At 49.4% G+C, this 21,799-nt stretch overlaps 2 protein-coding genes across 2 annotated transcripts in view; one reads left to right on the forward strand and one right to left on the reverse strand.

The window, feature by feature from the left end:
• Positions 1-380: 380 nt before the first annotated feature.
• Positions 381-13,293, forward strand: LOC119935649 (basic proline-rich protein-like). Its single transcript, XM_038755069.1, has 8 exons — positions 381-476; positions 5,349-5,729; positions 5,812-6,888; positions 6,996-7,213; positions 10,361-10,587; positions 11,600-11,651; positions 12,666-12,863; positions 13,185-13,293. The coding sequence occupies exons 1-8, from the start codon at positions 381-383 to the stop codon at positions 13,291-13,293; spliced, it is 2,358 nt and encodes a 785-aa protein (XP_038610997.1).
• Positions 13,294-13,675: 382 nt separating this feature from the next.
• Positions 13,676-21,799, reverse strand: part of CASP3 (caspase 3) — a 36,174-nt gene continuing 28,050 nt past the window's right edge. The window contains exons 5-7 of the mRNA XM_038755248.1: positions 18,437-18,612; positions 16,063-16,183; positions 13,676-14,235 (exon numbers count right to left, since the gene is read on the reverse strand). Of these exons, the coding sequence (XP_038611176.1) occupies positions 14,006-14,235; positions 16,063-16,183; positions 18,437-18,612 (527 nt within the window). The 3' untranslated portion in view covers positions 13,676-14,005. The remainder of the gene's footprint in view (positions 14,236-16,062; positions 16,184-18,436; positions 18,613-21,799) is intronic.

A 21,799-nucleotide genomic window follows, 5' to 3' on the forward strand; every position in this document is an offset into this window, starting at 1 on the left:
CCTTCTAGACTGTGAGCCCGCTGTTGGGTAGGGACTGTCTCTAGATGTTGCCAACTTGGACTTCCCAAGCACTTAGTACAGTGCTCTGCACACAGTAAGTGCTCAATAAATATGATTGATTGATTGATTGATTGATTTGGTTACGTGATACTGGCATATACGTATGGCCCTTCTAAACTGTGAGCCCGTTGTTGGGTAGGGACCGTCTTTTATATGTTGCCTATTTGTACTTCCCAAGCGCTTAGTACAGCGCTCTGCACACAGTAAGCGCTCAATAAATACTATTGAATGAATGAATGAATGAATTATTATAGAGTGGGGGAGGCAGCAGATTGTGCTGGATTGGAAAGAAGAGGCAAAGCAAAAGTGAAAAAGATGCAATGGGAGAAACTGAAAGTGAAAAGCTGGAAATTCAGGAAGCTGAGCGTGGGCCCAAAAAGACGTTGCTTCTCCCTCTGAGCTCCAGGAAGGGGAAGGTCAGGACTACCTCCAACCTGATTAATTTGTATCAATAAATACGATTGATTGATTTATTGATTGATCCCCCCCAGCGCTTAGCACAGCACAGACCATCTCTGGCCTGGAATGCCCTCCCTCCTTCGCCTCCATCAAACTAACTCTCTTCCCCCCTTCAAGGCCCAACTTAGAGAAGCAGCGTGGCTCAGTGGGAAAGAGCCTGGGCTTTGGAGGCAGAGGTCATGGGTTCAAATCCCGCCGCTTGTCAGCTGGGTGACTTTGGGCAAGTCACTTCACTTCTCTGGGCCTCTGTTCCCTCATCTGTAAAATGGGGATGAAGACTGTGAGCCCCACGTAGGACCACCTCATCACCTTGTATCCCCCCAGTGCTTAGAACAGTGCTTTGCACATAGTAAGCGCTTAATAAATGCCATTATTATTATTATTACTGAGAGCTCACCTCCTCCAGGAGGCCTTCCCACACTCAGCCCTCCCTTATCCTCTCCTCCTCCTCCTCCCCATCACCCCCATTCCCTCTCTCTGCCTTACCCCCTTCCCCTCCCCACAGCATTTAATAAGAAGAATAAATAGAATAATATAGAATAATAATATAGAATAATAAGAATAAATGAATAAATACTATTCTTTTTTTAATTGCATTTATTAAGCGCTTACTATGCATAAGAATAAATAAATAAATAAATAAATAAATAAATAAATCGTATTTATTGAGCGCTTACTATGTGCAGAGCACTGTACTATTCTACTTTTTAGAATAGTTATTTAGAATAAATACTATTCTATTTTTTTTAATTGCATTTATTAAGCGCTGGGGAGTTTACAAGGTGATCAGGTTGTCCCACGTGGGGCTCACAGTCTTCATCCCCATTTTAGAGATAAGGGAACTGAGGCGCAGAGAAGTGAAGTGACTTGCCCAAGGACACAGCTGACAAGTGGCAGAGCCAGGATTTGAACCCATGACCTCTGACTCCCAAGCCCGGGCTCTTTCCACTGAGCCACGCTGCTTCTCTATTTGTGTATATCCGTACATATTTACTACTCTATTTTATTAATACCATTTTGATGGTATTGAGTATATCTGTACATATTTACTACTCTATTTTATTAATGATGTGTACATATTTATAATTCTATTTATCTATTTTGATGGTATTGACGCCCGTCTACTTGTTCTGTTTTGCTGCCTGTCTCCCCCCTTCTAGAGCCCGTTGTTGGGTAGGGACCGTCTCTATCTGTGGCCAAATTGTACTCTAATTTATTTTATTAATGATGTGACTATTTTATTAATGACGTGTATATAGGTATGATTCTATTTATTCTGATAGTATTGTCACCGCTCCACTTGTTTTGTTGTCTGTCTCCCACTTCCAGACTGTGAGCCCGTTGTTGCGTAGGGACCATCTCTATCTGCGGCCAAATTGTACTCTAATTTATTTTATTAATGATGTGACTATTTCATTTGATTAATGACGTGTATATAGCTATAATTCTATTTATTCTGATGGTATTGCCACCTGTCTACTTGTTTTGTTTTGTTGTCTGCCTTCCACTTCTAGACTGTGAGCCCGTTTTTGGGTAGGGACCGTCTCTATCTGTGGCCAAATTGTACTCTAATTTATTTTATTAATGATGTGACTATTTTATTTTATTAATGACATGTATATAGCTATAATTCTATTTATTCTGATGGTATTGCCACCAGTTGTTTTGTTTTGTTCTCTGTCTCCCACTTCTAGACTGTGAGCCCGTTGTTGGGTAGGGACCATCTCTATCTGTGGCCAAATTGTACTCTAATTTATTTTATTAATGATGTGACTATTTTATTTTATTAATGACGTGTATATAGCTATAATTTTATTTATTCTGATGGTATTGCCACCTGTCTACTTGTTTTGTTTTGTTGTCTGCCTTCCACTTCTAAACTGTGAGCCCGTTGTTGGGTAGGGACCATCTCTATCTGTGGCCAAATTGTACTCTAATTTATTTTATTAATCATATGACTATTTTATTTTATTAATGACGTGTATATAGCTATAATTCTCTTTATTCTGATGGTATTGCCACCTACTTGTTTTGTTTTGTTGTCTGTCTCCCACTTCTAGACTGTGAGCCCGTTGTTGGGTAGGGACCGTCTCTATCTGTGGCCAAATTGTACTCTAATTTATTTTATTAATGATGTGACTATTTTATTTTATTAATGACGTGTATATAGCTATAATTCTATTTATTCTGATGGTATTGCCACCTATCTACTTGTTTTGTTGTCTGCCTTCCACTTCTAGACTGTGCGCCCGTTTTTGAGTAGGGACCGTCTCTATCTGTGGCCAAATTGTACTCTAATTTATTTTATTAATGATGTGACTATTTTATTTTATTAATGACGTGTATATAGCTATAATTCTATTTATTCTGATGGTATTGCCACCTACTTGTTTTGTCTGTCTCCCCCTTCTAGACAGTGAGCCCGTTGTTGGGTAGGGACCGTCTCTATATGTTGCCGACTTGTACTTCCCAAGCGCTTAGTCCAGTGCTCTGCACACAGTAAGCGCTCAATAAATACGATTGAATGAATGAATTCAATGCCTTTCAGCGGGAATAAAATGAGATCATCGATGTACTTAGCACAGTGGCAAGATAAAAGCACAGGACAAATGACTGGTCAGCGCTTAGAACAGTGCTTTGCACATAGTAAGCGCTTAATAAATGCTATAAAAAAGGTGTTATTATTTCGATGAATTAATTTTGCCAAGAAAACGCTCCGCTTTTTCACATTAGCATGAAATCATTTTTGCACTGGGGGACCTTGGGGCCGGGTTGGGAGGAAGTGTGGCCCGCTCCTCACGCTCTCCTGTCCTTCCCAAGCGCTTAGTACAGTGCTCTGCACACAGTAAGCGCTCAATAAATACGATTGATTGACCACTCCTGTCACCTCTCCCAAACAACTTCCTAACTGTATCTTGCTCAGGACTTGCGCGCTTAGTACAGTCTGAACACAGTAAGCGCTCAGTAAATACTCCTTCCCTTCCCCACAGCACCTGTATATATGTATATATGTTTGCACATATTACTCTATTTATTTTACTTGTACATATCTATTCTATTTATTTTATTTTGCTAGTATGTTTGGTTTTGTTGTCTGTCTCCCCCTTTTAGACTGTGAGCCCACTGTTGGGTAGGGACTGTCTCTAGATGTTGCCAATTTGTACTTCCCAAGCGCTTAGTAGAGTGCTCTGCACATAGTAAGCGCTCAATAAATACGATTGATTGATTGACTGACTGAATGAACTACATCAGGGGTTCATCTGTAAAATGGGGATGAAGACTGTGAGCCCCACGTGGGACAACCTGATCACCTTGTGTCTATCCCAGCGCTTAGAACAGTGCCTGGCACATAGTAAGCGCTTAGCAGCATGGCTCAGTGGAAAGAGCCCGGGGTTTGGAGTCAGAGGTCATGGGTTCAAATCACACACACTTTGGGCAACTCACTTCTCTCTCTCTCTCATTTATTTTATTTTGTTAATATGTTTTGTTTTGTTGTCTGTCTCCCCCTTCTAGACTGTGAGCCCACTGTTGGGTAGGGACCGTCTCTATATGTTGCCAACTTGGACTTCCCAAGTGCTTAGTACAGTGCTCTGCACACAGTAAGCGCTCAATATGATTGATTGATTGATTCTCTGTGCCTCAGTTCCCTCATCTGTAAAATGGGGGTGAAGACTGCGAGCCCCCCTGGTGGGACAACCTGATCACCTTGTAACCTCCCCAGCACTTAGAACAGTGCTTTGTGCAAAGTAAGCGCTTAATAAATGCCATCATTATTATTATTATTATTAGTATTATTATTCTAGGGGTCTGTAGCCTCAGTTCCCCCTTCGGCCCACTCTTGGACAGCCGTGCATCTGATTTGACCTTGGCCTTTGCGTTATAGTAACAAATCAATCAATCAATCGTACTTATTGAGCGCTTACTGTGTGCAGAGCAAAGGTCAGAGACGTGTTCGTGTCAGCTCCATTACCAGGAAGCAAACGCACCTAGTTTTTTTCCCCCACTTTTCATTCATTCATGCAGTCGTATTTATTGTACCTATCTATTCTATTTATTTTATTTTGTTAGTATGTTTGGTTTTGTTCTCTGTCTCCCCCTTTTAGACTGTGAGCCCACTGTTGGGTAGGGACTGTCTCTATATGTTGCCAATTTGTACTTCCCAAGCGCTTAGTACAGTGCTCTGCACATAGTAAGCGCTCAATAAATACGATTGATTGATTGATTGAGTGCTTACAGTGTGCAGAGCACTGTACTAAGCGCATGGGAAGTCCAAGTTGGCAACATCTAGAGACGGTCCCTACCCAACATTCATTCATTCATTCATTCCATCGTACTTATTGAGCGCTTCCTGTGTGCAGAGCACTGGACTAAGCGCTTGGGAAGTCCAAGTTGGCAACGTCTAGAGACGGTCCCTACCCAACAGCGGGCTCACAGGCTAGAAGGGGGAGACAGACAACAAAACAAAACATATAAACTAAATAAAATAAGTAGAATAAATATGTTCATTCATTCAATCGTATTTATTGAGCGCTTACTGTGTGCAGAGCCCTGGACTCAGCGCTTGGGAAGTCCAAGTTGGCAACATCTAGAGACGGTCCCTACCCAACAGCGGGCTCACAGGCTAGAAGGGGGAGACAGACGACAAAACAAAACATATAAACCAAATAAAATAAGTAGAATAGAAATGTACAAGTAAAATAGAGTAATAAATCTGTACAAACATATAGACATCTATACAGGTGCTGTGGGAAGGCGGTAAGTCCTGCCCGAGCGCCCCCTGGCGGCCGACCCGAGCCTCTCCGCGAGCGCCCCCCGGCGGCCGACCCGAGCCTCTCCGCGAGCGCCCCCTCGAGTCCACCCTGAACCCTGTGCGAGCCTCTCCACGAGCGCCCCCCGGCGGCCGACCCGAGCCTCTCCGCGAGCGGCCCCCGGCGGCCGACCCGAGCCTCTCCGCGAGCGCCCCCCGGCGGCCGACCCGAGCCTCTCCGCGAGCGCCCCCTCGAGTCCACCCTGAACCCTGTGCGAGCCTCTCCACGAGCGCCCCCCGGCGGCCGACCCGAGCCTCTCCGCGAGCGGCCCCCGGCGGCCGACCCGAGCCTCTCCGCGAGCGCCCCCTGGAGTCCACCCTGAGCCCTGCCCGAGCGTCTCCGCGAGCGCCCCCGGCGGCCGGCCCGAGTCTCTCCGCGAGCGCCCCCTGGCGGCCGACCCGAGTCTCTCCGCGAGCGCCCCCCGGCGGCCGACCCGAACCTCTCCGCGAGCGCCCCCTCGCGTCCAGCCTGAGCCCTGCCCGAGCCTCCCCGCGAGCGGCCCCTCGAGTCCACCCTGAGCCCTGCCCGAGCCGCTGCGCGAGCGCCCCCCGTCTCTCCGCGAGCGCCCCCTGGAGTCCACCCTGAGCCCTGCCCGAGCCTGTCCGCGAGCGCCCCCCGGCGGCTGACCCGAGCCTCTCCGCGAGCGCCCCTCGGCGGCCGACCCGAGCCTCTCCGCGAGCGCCCCCTCGAGTCCACCCTGAGCCCTGCCCAAGCCTGTCCGCGAGCGCCCCCTGGCGGCCGATCCGAGCCTGTCCGCGAGCGCCCCCTGGCGGCCGACCCGAGTCTCTCCGCGAGCGCCCCCCGGCGGCCGACCCGAGCCTCTCCGCGAGCGCCCCCTCGAGTCCACCCTGAACCTTGTGCGAGCCTCTCCACGAGCGCCCCCCGGAGGCCGACCCGAGCCTCTCCGCGAGCGGCCCCTCGAGTCCACCCTGAGCCCTGCCCGAGCCTCTGCGCGAGCGCCCCCCGGCGGCCCACCCGAGTCTCTCCGAGAGCGCCCCCTCCAGTCCACCCTGAGCCCTGCCCGAGCCTCTGTGCGAGCGCCCCCGTCTCTCCGCGAGCGCCCCCTCGAGTCCACTCTGAGCCCTGCCCGAGCCTCTCCGCGAGCGCCCCCCGGCGGCCGACCCGAGCCTCTCCGCGAGCGCCCCCTCCAGTCCACCCTGAGCCCTGCCCGAGCCTCTGCGCGAGCCTCTGCGCAAGCGCCCCCCGGCGGCCGACCCGAGCCTCTGCGCGACGCCCCCTCGAGTCCACCCTGAGCCCTGCCCGAGCCTCTCCGCGAGCGCCCCCTGGAGTCCACCCTGAGCCCTGCCCGAGCCTCTCCGCGAGCGCCCCCCGGCGGCCAACCCGAACCTCTCCGCGAGCGCCCCCTCGCGTCCACCCTGAGCCATGCCCGAGCCTCTCCGCGAGCGCCCCCTCGAGTCCACCCTGCGCCCTGCCCGAGCCTCTCCGCGAGCGCCCCCTGGAGTCCCCCCTGAGCCCTGCCCGAGCCTCTCCGCGAGCGCCCCCCGGCGGCCGACCAGAGTCTCTCCGCGAGCGCCCCCTGGCGGCCGACCCGAGCCTCTCCGCGAGCGCTCCCTGGCGGCCGACCCGAGTCTCTCCGCGAGCGCCCCCTGGAGTCCACCCTGAACCCTGCCCGAGCCTCTGCGCGAGCGCCCCCCGTCTCTCCGCGAGCGCCCCCTGGAGTCCACCCTGAGCCCTGCCCGAGCCTCTCCGCGAGCGCCCCCCGGCGGCCGACCCTTGCCTCTCCGCGAGCGCCCCCTCGCGTCCACCCTGACCAATGCCCGAGCCTCCCCGCGAGCGCCCCCCGGCGGCCGGCCCGAGTCTCCCCGCGAGCGCCCCCTGGCGGCGGCCTCTCCCTGTAGACTGGAGGCTCCCGGGGGGCAGGGAACGTGCCTTCCCCCCCCGTTAGACTGTCCTCTCCCAACCGCTTACTACACTGCTCTGCACACAGTAAGCGCTCAATAAGTACGATGGATCGGGAAGCAGCGTGGCTCAGTGGAAAGAGCCCAACTTGTACTTCCCAAGCGCTTAGTCCAGTGCTCTGCACACAGTAAGCGCTCAATAAATACGATTGAATGAATGAATGAGTCAGAGGTCATGGGTTCTAATCCCTGCTCTGCCACTTCTCAGCTGCGTGACTTTGGGCAAGTCACTTCACTTCTCTGTATCTGTTGCCAACTTGTACTTCCCAAGTGCTTAGTACAGTGCTCTGCACACAGTAAGCCCTCAATAAATACGACTGATTGATTCTCTGGGCCTCAGTTCCCTCATCTGGAAAATGGGGATGAAGACTGTGAGCCCCACGTGGGACATATTTATTACTCTTTATTTATTTATTTTATTTGTACATATCTATTCTATTTATTAGTATGCTTGGTTTTGTTCTGTCTCCCCCTTTTAGATTGTGAGCCCACTGTTGGGTAGGGACTGTCTCTAGATGTTGCCAATTTGTACTTCCCAAGCGCTTAGTACAGTGCTCTGCACATTGTAAGCGCTCAATAAATACGATTGATGATGATGATGATGACAACCTTGATTACCTTGTATCCCCTCAGTGCTTAGAATAGCGCTTGGCACATAGCACTTAATAATAATAATGGCATTTGTTAAGCGCTTACTATGTGCACAGCACTGTTTTAAGCGCTGGAGGGGATACAAGGTGATCAAGTTGTCCCACGTGGGGCTCACAGTCTTAATGCACAGTCTCATTTTACAGATGAGGTAACTGAGGCTCAGAGAAGTTAAATGACTTGCCCAAGGTCACACAGCAGACATGTGGCGGAGTCGGGATTCGAACCCATGACCTCCAACTCCCAAGCCCGGGCTCTTTCCACTCAGCCACGCTGCTTCTCACATTAACTTAACAAATTAACTTAAATACCAACATTATTATTATTATTATTATTGGATGGGCAACCACTGGAGGTTCTTGAGGAGTGGGGAAACATGGACTCAACCGCTCTTTTAGAGAAATGATCAAATTAATAATAATAATGATGATATTTGTTAGAGAAGCAGCGTGACTCGGTGGCCACAGCCCAGGCCTGGGGGTCAGAGGGACCTGGGTTCTAATCCCGGCTCTGCCACTCGCCTGCTGTGTGACTTTGGGTAAGCCACTTCACTTCTCTGGGCCTCAGTTCCCTCATCTGGAAAATGGGGATGAAGACTGGGAGCCCCACGTAGGGCAAGCTGATTACAGGGGGCTCACAGTCTTCACCCCCATTTTACAGATGAGGGAACTGAGGCATAGAGAAGTGAAGTGACTTGCCCAAAGTCACACAGCTGGCAGTTGGCAGAGCCGGGATTCGAACGCATGACCTCCGACGCCAAAGCCCGGGCTCTTTCCACTGAGCCACGCTGAAATGTAATGTTATAATGGCATTTGTTAAGCGCTTACTATGTGCAAAGCACTGTTCTAAGCGCTGGGGGGGGATACAAGGTGATCAGGTTGTCCTACAGGGGGCTCACAGTCTTAATCCCCATTTTACAGATGAGGGAACTGAGGCCCAGAGAAGTTAAGTGACTTGCCCAAAGTCACACAGCTGGCAGTTGGCAGAGCCAGGATTCAAACCCATGACCCTTGACTCCCAAGCCCGGGCTCTTTCCACTGAGCCACGCTGCTTCTCTAACGGCGTTCCCCCCGGCCTACAGGGGTGAGACGTGACTCCCACGGACCCCCAGACAACAGCACAGAAGTCACGAGCATCGCCACGCCAACAAACCCACCCCAGCCTGGCGGGCCGCAAAGGCTGCTGGGAAACTCCCCCTCAATCAATCAATCAATCGTATTTATTGAGCGCTTACCGTGTGCAGAGCACTGTACTAAGCGCTTGGGAAGTACAAGTTGGCAACATAGAGAGACAGTCCCTACCCACCAGTGGGCTGGGGACGGGGAAACTGGCCATCAAGTTGGCGACTTGTACTTCCCAAGCACTTAGTCCATAGTAAGCGCTCAATAAATACGACAATCAATGAATTAACGAACTGGACATTTCCAATCCAGCACCTGGCTTTGAGGTCAGAGAGAACATCAGATGACCCGGCTGGAAAACCACCGGCTTAAACTTCCGCCATAAGTTTATTTATCTTTTAAGACACAATAGGGAGATGGATCATTTCCACTGTAAAAAAAAAAACACACACACACAAAACCGAAAAACAAGCGATCACGATAAACCTTGGGATTTTTTCCACCGTTATCCGTTGACATTTAAATTGGGAGGTCGCTAGGCCGGAGACCCTTTCCCGATTTCAAAAGTGGAGTTGTTTTCCCTCCAGATTTCTCGATAAACCTTGGGATTTTTTTCGCCGTTATCCGTTGACGTTTAAATTGGGAGGTCGCGAGGCCGGAGACCCTTTCCCGATTTCAAAAGCGGAGTTGTTTTCCCTCCGGATTTCTCGATAAACCTTGGGATTTTTTTCCACCGATATCCGCTGATGTTTAAATTCGGAGGTCGCTAGGCCGGAGACCCTTTCCCGATTTCAAAAGCGGAGTTGTTTTCCCTCCGGATTTCTCGATAAACCTTGGGATTTTTTCTACCGTTATCCGTTGACGTTTAAATTGGGAGGTCGCGAGGCCGGAGACCCTTTCCCGATTTCAAAAGCGGAGTTGTTTTCCCTCCAGATTTCTCAATAAACCTTGGGATTTTTTCCACCGTTATCTGTTCACAGTTAAATTGGGAGGTCGCTAGGCCGGAGACCCTTTCCCGATTTCAAAAGCGGAGTTGTTTTCCCGCCGGATTTCTCGATAAACCTTGGGATTTTTTCCGCCATTATCCGTTGACGTTTAAATTGGGAGGTCGCTAGGCCGGAGACCCTTTCCCAATTTCAAAAGCGGAGTTGTTTTCCCTCCGGATTTCTCAATAAACCTTGGGATTTTTTCCACCGTTATCTGTTCACAGTTAAATTGGGAGGTCGCTAGGCCGGAGACCCTTTCCCGATTTCAAAAGCGGAGTTGCTTTCCCTCCGGATTTCTCGATAAACCTTGGGATTTTTTCCGCCGTTATCCGCTGACGTTTAAATTGGGAGGTCGCTAGGCCGGAGACCCTTTCCCGATTTCAAAAGCGGACTTGTTTTCCCCTCCGGATTTCTCCCCTGGATCGTGAGCCCCGCGAGAAACGGGGACCGCCTGTTGTGGCGGGACGCATCCCAGCGTTTAGCACAGGGCTGGTGCTCAATAAATACCGGAGCCGACGCGAGTATGTGATCCGTGACGGGAAGCTCCGGGATAAACCGCCGGAGGTGTTCCTCCCGGGGGGACGGGGTGCGAGGGGGCGTCTTTTAGTTTCTGTTGGCTGAGACTAACCCTCCCTGAAAGTTATTTTAAAAATCTGATCTTGTGAGCGTCGGAGGCATTTTCTGGGTTTCTTCTTTGAATCTGAGGCCTGAAAAGGAAATTATCTGTAGTATCTGAGCCATTCCAAGGCCTCAACCCGAGCCCTTCTCTCCCCTCCCTGGGAGCACATGTGGGCTGAGGCCTATTTGCTGAGGTAAGTGACTCGGTGGCCAAGTTGGACTTCCCAAGCGCTTAGTACAGTGCTCTGCACACAGTAAGCGCTCAATAAATCCGATTGATGATGATGATGATGATGGCCCAAAGAGATTCCCCTTATCTCCATTTCCCGGCTGGTTGCTTGGCTTCCCCCTTTTAGACTGTGAGCCCACTGTTGGGTAGGGACTGTCTCTATGTGTTGCCAATTTGTACTTCCCAAGCGCTTAGTACAGTGCTCTGCACACAGTAAGCGCTCAATAAATACGATTGATTGGCTAATCCGCTGCGGAGTGTGACCTTTCTGAAGGTCATCCTTACATTTTCTGCTAGCCCCCCTGCCCCGTCATCCCATCCTACACAGTGCCCCATAATAATAATATTTATTAAACGCTTACTAAGCTTTATTAAGCCCATCATCATCAATCGGATTTATTGAGCGCTTACTATGTGCAGAGCCCATCTTCCTGAACAGAACGGACGGGTGATACCAAGCATCGGACTCTCCCAAGCGCTTACTACAGTGCCCTGCAGTTGACCAATCACCTTTTAACGCCGGTAAGTGTTGAAATTTCTAAACATTTCTCAAAATCATTCTCTAGGCGCCAAGGGGGCTGGATAGTTTTTGACGTGGCGGTTCAACACGGTTTCGTTTACTTATTGGCCGACCGTCTGCGCCTTAATTTAACTTCAAGCAGACGGAGAAGGTGCTAATTAGGAGGCGTCTATTAAGCCTTAAGGTTGTAGTTTCACGCCTAACGAAGACTGGCACTTTTTCGCTCCTCAGGAGTCATTGCCGGAGGAAGTTGGCAGAAGATATTTCTAGGATCAAAAACGATGTAGGTCCGTGCGTCGGTGTCTCATCATCATCATCAATCGTATTTATTGAGCGCTTACTGTGTGCAGAGCACTGTACTAAGCGCTTGGGAAGTCCAAGTTGGCAACATATAGAGACGGTCCCTACCCAACGGTGGGCTCACAGTCTAAAAGGGGATTATGAGAGGAAGGTTCTTAGAAAGTTTGCCCCTAATCATGACATTGATCGTCAAGGAAGGCATTCTTCCTGGAATGTCTTTTGGCGGCAGAATTAGAAAGTTTGCCCGTAATCACGACATTGATCGTCAAGGAAGGCGTTCTTCCTGGCCTTCTCTCAGTGCTCTGCACACAGTAAGCGCTCAATAAATACGATTGATTGATTGAATGTCTTTTGGTGGCAGAATCAGGGGTAGAATACCAGGCTGACTGACATTGGGAAGGCCCACGTGGGCCATCGGCCTTTAGAAAAATGGGAAAGTGTTCTACTTTAGTTCAAATCCCGGCTCCGCCAACTGTCAGCTGTGTGACTTCGGGCAAGTCACCTCACTTCTCTGTGCCAGTTCCCTCATCTGTAAAATGGGGATTAAAACTGTGAGCCCCCCCGTGGGACAACCTGATCACCTTGTCACCTCCCCAGCGCTTAGAACAGTGCTTTGCACACAGTAAGCGCTTAATACCATTATTATTATTTACTGTATTCATTCATTCAGTCGTATTTATTGAGCGCTTACTGTGTGCAGAGCACTGTACTCAGCACTTGGGAAGTACAAGTTGGCAACATATAGAGACGGTCCCTACCCAACAACGGGCTCCATGGTTATTGTGTGAAGAGCACTTGGAAGAGTACAATATAACGGAGTCGGTAGACACGTTCCCTGCCCACGATGAGCTTATGGTCTAATCTGTCTGAACCCAGTAAGCACTCAATAAATACAACTGATTGATTGATTGATTGATTGATAGAGGGTGGGGCGGGCCACCTCAGGGCAACTCCATCTAGGGTGCCTGATGGGCAGCGGACACTCACTTTATCCCAGACACAATTTCAGTTCTTTATCCGATGCCGACATCGAACGGATTCCAGACCCAATCCGGACGCTCCGCGGGCTGCCCGGTCTGGAAAACGGCATCCGGTTAGGTGACACAATTCCTCCCCCACCAGATCCCAAAGCTGTCAAGGGAAACAAGCCCTCTGGCCTCCGTCTGCACCATCCGTCCGGCAGCTGGCCTTCCCGGTAAACGCCAACCCCATTTTAATCAACCGGCTCCGCGATTTTAAAGGCAGAAAGAGCCACGCTTCCTAATTTTTCCAGAACTCCATCAGCACCATCCGTCCGGCAGCTGGCCTTCCCGGCAAACGCCAACCCCATTTTAATCAACCGGCTCCACGGTTTTAAAGGCAGAAAGACCCACGCTTCCTAATTTTTCCAGCACTCCCATCAGCACCATCCGTCCGGCAGCTGGCCTTCCCGGTAAACGCCAATCCTGATCCCGTTTTAATCAACCGGCTCCACGGTTTTAAATCCAGAAAGACCCACGCTTCCTAATTTTTCCAGAACTCCATCAGCACCATCCGTCCGGCAGCTGGCCTTCCCAGTAAACGCCAACCCCATTTTAATCAACCAGCTCCACGGTTTTAAAGGCAGAAAGACCCACGCTTCCTAATTTTTCCAGAACTCCATCAGCACCATCCGTCCGGCAGCTGGCCTTCCCGGTAAACGCCAACCCCGGCCCCGTTTTAATCAACCGGCTCCGCGGTTTTAAAGGCAGAAGGACCCACGCTCCCTAACTTTTCCAGAACCCCTGCAAAAATTCCCAACTTTGTACCACAGGGAGAGCTCGGCTCTAGACCGGCGGATGAGCGTGCTAAGCGCTTAGTACAGCGCTCTGCACACGGTAAGCGCTCAATAAATACGATTGATTGATTGACGAGAGAGGCGGGGGCGATCGGATCGTTTCTTTCTGTTCCTCGGGATAACTGCGAGCCCACTGTTGGGTAGGGACTGTCTATGTTGCCAGCTTGGACTTCCCAAGCGCTTCGTCCAGTGCTCTGCACTCAGTAAGCGCTCGATAAATACGATTGATTGATTGATTGATTGATTGATAAGAGCGGTCTCACGTCCTAAGCTGCTTCCTAGCACTCCGGCGGGCCCCGACGGGTGACATTTTCAACCGCCGGACGTCACGTCTGTGAGGTAGCTACACGGTGGTTCGGTTGTTTGCTGGAAAGGTGGTCCGGGTACTCTCGGGGGGGAGACGGAGGGGGAAATAGAGATGGGGAGGCACAGGATTTAGCCGCAGAGGGATGCAGCAGCGAACGGCGGCAGCCCCCGACCCTGCCTCCTGAGCCTTCGGGGAGTGACGCGCGTCGGCCCGGCTAGCAGGGAAAGTACAGCTCCTTGGTCAGCATGGACACGATGCACGGAATCTGCTTCTTGGCGTGGAAGGAGGCGTCCGGGGAATACGACTCGAACTCGGTGGCCACTTTCCGGTTCACGCGGGTGAGGATGTGGAGCAGCTCCAGGGTGGGAGCGTGTTGCTTCAGCATCGCGCACAGCGCCTGGATAAACCAGGAGCCGTTCAGGGAGTTGCGCCAGGAGTAGTAACCTAGGAGACACACGGGTGGGGACAGAAATCAATCAATCAATCAATCAATCGATCGTATTTATTGAGCGCTTACTGTGTGCAGTAGGAGACACAAGGGTGGGGACAGAAATTACATCGACCCCGGCTGGCTCTCCCCTATCGATCCATCCTTCACTCATTCATTCAATCGTATTGATTGAGCGCTTACCGTGCGCAGAGCACGGTCCTGAGCGCTTGGGAAGTACAAGTCGGCAACACGGTGATAATAATAATGGCATTTATGAAGCGCTTACTATGTGCAAAGCACTGTTCTAAGCGCTGGGGAGGTTACAAGGTGATCAGGTTGTCCCACGGGGGGCTCGCAGTCTTGATAAAGGCTTACCATCTTACCTCCTTCCCTTCCCCACAGCACCTGTATATATGTTTGTACATATTTATTACTCTGTTTATTTTACTTGTACATATCTATTCTATTCATTTTATGTTGTTAGTATGTCTGGTTTTGTTCTCTGTCTCCCCCTTTTAGACTGTGAGCCCGCTGTTGGGTAGGGACTGTCTGTCTATGTTGCCAACTTGGACTTCCCAAGCGCTTAGTACAGTGCTCTGCACACAGTAAGCGCTCAATAAATACGATTGATTGATTGATTGCTAAAGAGATAAAGATAAACGTAAAGAGACGGTCCCTACCCAACAGCGGGCTCACAGTCTAGAAGGGGGAGACGGGTGACAGAACATGTGGACGAGTGTTAAGTTGTCAGAACAAACAGAATTAAAGCTAGATGCACATCATTAACAAAATAAATAGAATAGTAAATAGGTACAAGTAAAATAAATGGAGTAATAAATCTGTACGAACATATATACAGGTGCTGTGGGGAGGGGAAGGAGGTAGGGCGGGGAGGATGGGGAGGAGGAGAGGAAAAAGGGGGCTCGGTCTGGGAATTTATCCATAATTTATTTGAATGCCTGTGCCTGCCAACTCTGTGGCATCGTAGTCTCCCAAGCGCTTAGTTCAGTACTTATTGAGTGCTTACCGTGTGCAGAGCACTGTACTAAGCGCTTGGGAGACTACGATGCCACAGAGTTGGCAGACACAGGCATTCAAATAAATTATGGATGTGGGCAAAAGTGCTGGGGGATTGAGATTGGGGTGAATAAAGGGTACGAATCCAAGTACAAGAGCGGGAGTAATAATAATAATAATAATAATGATAATAATGGCATTTGTTAAGCGCTTACTACATGCAAAGCACTGTTCTAAGCGCTGGGGAGGATACAAGGTGATCAGGTTGTCCCACAGGGGGCTCACAGTCTTCATCCCCATTTTCCAGATGAGGGAACCGAGGCCCAGAGAAGTGAAGTGACTTGCCCAAAGTCACCCAGCTGACAGTTGGCGGAGCTGGGATTTGAACCCATGGCCTCGGACTCCAAAGCCCGGGCTCAGCTGTGTGACTTTGGGCAAATCACTTCACTTCTCTGGGCCTCAGTTCCCTCATCTGTAAAAGGGTGATGGAGACTGTGAGCCCCCACCGTGGGACAACCTGATGACCGTGTAACCCCCCCGGTGCTTAGAACAGTGCTTGGCACATAGTAAGCGCTTGATAAATGCCATTATTGTTATGTGGAGGAGCCGGGATTAGAACCCAGGTCCTTCTGACACCCAGGCCCGAGGTCCGGCCACTAAGCCACGCTGCTTCTACAGAAGGGGGTTCGGTGGCATCTTTGAGCCCACTGTTGGGTAGGGACCGTCTCTATATGTTGCCAACTTGTACTTCCCAAGCGCTTAGTACAGTGCTCTGCACACAGTAAGCGCTCAATAAATACGATTGATTGATTGATCGATCTTACCGGGGGCTGTAGAATAAGCGTACAGGAAGTCGGCCTCGACGGGGATTTTCTGCTCCGGTCCGTCGTCGGCGCTGGAACTGTCTGCCTCGACGCCACTGTCCAACTCGGTGCCCCGACAGGCCTGAGGAGATGATGATGATGATGGCATTTATTAAGCGCTTACTACGTGCAAAGCACTGTTCTAAGCGCTGGGGAGGTTACAAGGTGATCAGGTTGGCCCCCGGGGGGCTCACAGTCTTCATCCCCCTTTTACAGATGAGGGAACTGAGGCACAGAGAATAATAATAATGATGATGGCATTTATTAAGCATGGCTCAGTGGAAAAGAGTACGGGCTTTGGAGTCGGAGGTCATGGGTTCATATCCCGGCTCCGCCAATTGTCAGCCGTGGGACTTTGGGCAAGTCGCTTCACTTCTCTGGGCCTCAGTTCCCTCATCTGGAAAATGGGGATGATGATGATGATGGCATTTATTAAGCACTTACTATGCACAAAGCACTGTTCTAAGCGCTGGGGAGGTTACAAGGTGATCAGGTTGGGCCCCCGGGGGGCTCACAGTCTTCATCCCCCTTTTACAGATGAGGGAACTGAGGCACAGAGAATAATAATAATGATGATGGCATTTATTAAGCGTGGCTCAGTGGAAAAGAGTACGGGCTTTGGAGTCGGAGGTCATGGGTTCATATCCCGGCTCCGCCAATTGTCAGCCGTGGGACTTTGGGCAAGTCGCTTCACTTCTCTGGGCCTCAGTTCCCTCATCTGGAAAATGGGGATGATGATGATGATGGCATTTATTAAGCACTTACTATGCACAAAGCACTGTTCTAAGCGCTGGGGAGGTTACAAGGTGATCAGGTTGGGCCCCGGGGGGCTCACAGTCTTCATCCCCCTTTTACAGATGAGGGAACTGAGGCACAGAGAATAATAATAATGATGATGGCATTTATTAAGCGTGGCTCAGTGGAAAAGAGCCCGGGCTTTGGAGTCGGAGGTCATGGGTTCATATCCCGGCTCCGCCAATTGTCAGCTGTATGACTTTGGGCAAGTCGCTTCACTTCTCTGGGCCTCAGTTCCCTCCTCTGGAAAATGGGAATGATGATGATGATGATGATGATGATGGCATTTATTAAGCGCTTACTATGCGCAAAGCACTGTTCTAAGCGCTGGGGAGGTTACAAGGTGATCAGGTTGTCCCACGGGGGGGGGCTCACAGTCTTCATCCCCCTTTTACAGATGAGGGAACTGAGGCACAGAGAATAATAATAATAATGATGGCATTTATTAAGCATGGCTCAGTGGAAAAGAATACGGGCTTTGGAGTCGGAGGTCATGGGTTCATATCCCGGCTCCGCCTCTTGTCGGCTGTGTGACTTGGGGCAACTCACTTCACTTCTCTGTGCCTCAGTTACCTCATCTGTATAATGGGGACTAAAACTGTGAGCCCCCATGGGACGACTTGGTCACCTTGTAACCTCCCCAGCGTTTGGAACAGTGCTGTGCACATAGTAAGTGCTTCATAAATGCCATTATTATTAAGTGCTTACTATGTGCCAGGCACTGTACTAAGCCCCGGGGTGGATACAAGCAAATCAAGTTGGACACAGTCCCCGTCTCACATGGGGATCACCGTCTCAATCCCCGTTTTACAGATGAGGTCACTGAGGCCCAGAGAAGTCAAGTGACTTGCCCAAGGCCACACGTAGTAGGGACCCTCTCTCTATGTTGCCGACTTGGACTTCCCAAGCGCTTAGTACAGTGCTCTGCACACAGTAAGCGCTCAATAAATACGACTGAATGAATAGCAAACAAGGGGTACGGCCAGGATTCGAACCCAGACCTTCGGACCCCCAGCCGTGCGCCCTTAGCACCGAGACGGGCAGGAGGCAGGTGACCCTCAGGCAGAAGGGAGGACAACAGAGAAGCAGCGTGGCTCAGTGGAAAGAGCACGGAGTCCGAGGTCGTGGGTTCAAATCCCGGCCCTGCCCATTGTCGGCTGGGTGGCTTTGGGCACGTCACTTCACTTCTCCGGGCCTCAGTTCCCTCATCTGGAAAACGAGGATGAAGACGGTGAGACTTCTTTTAGACAGTGAGCCCACTGTTGGGTAGGGACTGTCTCTCTATGTTGCCAACTTGGACTTCCCAAGCGCTTAGTCCAGTGCTCTGCACACAGTAAGCGCTCAATAAATACGATTGGTGATGATGACGACGACCGGGAGCCCCCCGTGGGGCAACCCGATCACCTTGCCAGCGCTTAGAACAGTGCTTTGCACATAGTAAGCGCTTAACAAATGCCATTAAAAAAAAACAACAAAAAAAGACGAGGGAAGCCCCCGCCAAGACGGTGAGCGCGGAAGGCCGGAGCCGAGCGGGCCTCACCTGGACGATGAAGAGTTTGGGCTTCCCGACCAGACTGCGGCAGTTGTCCCCTCGGAAGAGGTTCGCCAAGCTCTTCAATTCCAGGGAACCGTCGGTCCCGAAAATCACTCCTTCTTCCCCGTGGCTGAGCAGCACACACACAAAACTGCTCCTCTTGCTGTGGTCCTCGTGGGCAACTGGAGGGACGGGAACAATAACCTCGCTCGACTGTAAACTCGCTGTGGGCAGGGAATGTGTCTGTCTATGGTTCTATCGTACTTGCCCCAAGCGCTTGGTACATAAATGCCATTATTGTTATTATTATTGTTATTATTATAGTACCATTACTAAGCCACGCTGCTTTGGGAGAGCACAATAGAGTTGGTGGACATCCCTCCTCAATGTGCTTATAATAATAATAATAATGTTGGTATTTGTCCTGTATATATGTATATATGTTTGTACATATTTATTTATTTTAGACCTCCCTCCTCAATGTGCTTATAATAATAATAATAATAATGTTGGTATTTGTCCTGTATATATGTCCATGTTTGTACATTTTTATTACTCTATTTATTTATTTATTTTACTTGTACCTATCTATTCTATTTATTTTATTTTGTTAGTATGTTTGGTTTTATTGTCCGTCTCCCCCTTTTAGATTGTGAGCCCACTGTTGGGTAGGGACTGTCTCTAGATGTTGCCAACTTGGACTTCCCAAGCGCTTAGTACCGTGCTCTGCACACAGTAAGCGCTCAATAAATACGATTGATGATGATGATGATGATGATGATATGTATATATGCTTGTACATATTTATTACTCTATTTATTTTACTTGTACCTATCTATTCTATTTATTTTATTTTGTTAGTATGTTTTGGTTTTGTTCTCCGTCTCCCCCTTTTAGACTGTGAGCCCACTGTTGGGTAGGGACTGGCTCTAGATGTTGCCAACTTGGACTTCCCAAGCGCTTAGTACATAGTATTATTACTAAGCCACGCTGCTTTGGGAGAGCACAATAGAGTTAGTGGACATCCCTCCTCAATTCATTCAATTGTATTTAATTAATTCATTCAATCGTATTTTTGTGCTTATAATAATAATAATAATAATAACAATAATGATGGTATTTGTCCTGTATATATGTCCTGTATATATGTATATACATTTGTACATATTTATTACTCTATTTATTTACTTATTTTACTTGTACATATCTATTCTATTTATTTTATTTTGTTGGTACGTTCTGTTTTGTTCTCCGTCTCCCCCTTTTAGACTGTGAGCCCACTGTTGGGTAGGGACCGTCTCTAGATGTTGCCAACTTGGACTTCCCAAGCGCTTAGTACACAGTATTATTACTAAGCCACGCTGCTTTGGGAGAGCACAATAGAGTTGGTGGACATCCCTCCTCAATGTGCTTATAATAATAATAATAATAATAATGTTGGTATTTGTCCTGTATATATGTCCTGTATATATGTTTGTACATATTTATTACTCTATTTATTTATTTATTTTACTTGTACCCATCTATTCTATTTATTTTATTTTGTTAGTATGTTTGGTTTTGTTCTCTGTCTCCCCCTTTTAGACTGTGAGCCCACTGTTGGGTAGGGACTGTCTCTATATATTGCCAACTTGGACTTCCCAAGCGCTTAGTACAGTGCTCTGCACACAGTAAGCGCTCAATAAATACGATTGATTGATTATTATTAGTAGGCGCTCAGTAAATAGTAGCCACTGAGGATCAAACCAAAAACAAACCAGAGAGCTTAAGCGAGGATGAAGCTAACCCATCCCCTAACCCTCCCCCTTTTAGACTGTGAGCCCACTGTTGGGTAGGGACTGTCTCTAGATGTTGCCAACTTGTACTTCCCAAGCGCTTAGTACAGTGCTTTGCACACAGTAAGCACTCAATAAATACGATCGACTGATTGATTGGTCCCCAGACATGATGAGGACAGGGAAGGGGTCAAAAATCTTCTATTTGCTTCATATCTAAGTTCCACCACTTGTCTGCTGTGTGACCAAGGGCAAGTCACTTCACTTCCCTGGGCCTCAGTTCCCTCATCTGTAAAATGGGGATTAAGACTGTGAGCCCCCAAGTGGGACAACCTGATCACCTTGTAACCTCCCCAGTGCTTAAGAACAGTGCTTGGCACGTAGTAAGCGCTTAACAAATACAATAATAATCATCATCAGCATAATAAATAATCGCTATTTTACAGATCAATCAATCAATAGTATGTATTGAGCGCTTACTGTGTGCAGAGCACTGTACTAAGCGCTTGGGAAGTACAAGTTGGCAACATATAGAGACAGTCCCTACCCAACAGTGGGCTCACAGTCTAAAAGGTTACAGATATGGTAACAGACACAGAGAAGTTAAGTGACTGGGCCAAGGTCACACAGAGGAGCTGGGATTAGAACCCAGGTCCTCTGACTCCCAATCCCAGGCTCTTCCCACTGGTTCACCATCATCATCAATCGTATTTATTGAGCGCTTACTGTGTGCAGAGCACTGTACTAAGCGCTCGGGAAGGACAAATTGGCAACATATAGAGACGGTCCCTACCCAACAGTGGGCTCACAGTCTAAAAAAAAAAATAAATAAAATAAAATAAACACTCTTCTAAGCGCTGGGGAGGTTACAAGGTGATCAGGTTGTCCCACGGGGGGGCTCACAGTCTTAGTCCCCATTTTCCAGTTGAGGTAACAGGCCCAGAGAAGTGAAGTGACTTGCCCAAGGTCACAAAGCTGACAGTAGGAGGAGCCGGGATTTGAACCCATGACCTCTGACTCCAAAGCCCATTCTCTTTCCACTGAGCCACGCTGCTTCTAATAATAATAATAATGGCATTTATAAAGCGCTTACGATGTGCAAAGCACTGGGGAGGTCACAAGGGGCTCACAGTCTTCATCCCCATTTTACAGATGAGGTCACTGAGGCCCAGAGAAGTGAAGTGACTTCCCCAAAGTCACCCAGCTGACAAGTGGTGGAGCCGGGATTTGAACCCATGACCTCTGACTCCCAAGCCTGGGCTCTTTCCACTGAGCCACGCTGCTTCTAATAATAATAATAATGGCATTTATAAAGCGCTTACGATGTGGAAAGCACTGGGGAGGTCACAAGGGGCTCACAGTCTTCATCCCCATTTTCCAGATGAGGTCACTGAGGCCCAGAGAAGTGAAGTGACTTCCCCAAAGTCACCCAGCTGACAAGTGGTGGAGCCGGAATTTGAACCCATGACCTCTGACTCCCAAGCCCGGGCTCTTTCCACTGAGCCACGCTGCTTCTCTGCTTTTCCAGTGTCTTGGAAATCAGACTGTGTCTCATTAGGGCCCATGTAACCTTTCCCAGCGGACCAAGAGAAGC

This window comes from Tachyglossus aculeatus, chromosome 12 (genome assembly GCF_015852505.1).
Source record: "Tachyglossus aculeatus isolate mTacAcu1 chromosome 12, mTacAcu1.pri, whole genome shotgun sequence".
NCBI lineage: Eukaryota > Metazoa > Chordata > Mammalia > Monotremata > Tachyglossidae > Tachyglossus > Tachyglossus aculeatus.

Bases quoted from the DNA above. Each gene is read 5' to 3' on its own strand.
- LOC119935649 (XM_038755069.1), top strand. From the start codon at position 381: ATGGGAGAAACTGAAAGTGAAAAGCTGGAAATTCAGGAAGCTGAGCGT. The intron at 7,214-10,360 runs GTGCCTTCCCCC...GGAGGTCGCTAG, and splicing joins GCTCCCGGGGGGCAGGGAAC to GCCGGAGACCCTTTCCCGAT. The intron at 12,864-13,184 runs GTAAACGCCAAC...TAATTTTTCCAG, and splicing joins TCCGGCAGCTGGCCTTCCCG to AACTCCATCAGCACCATCCG.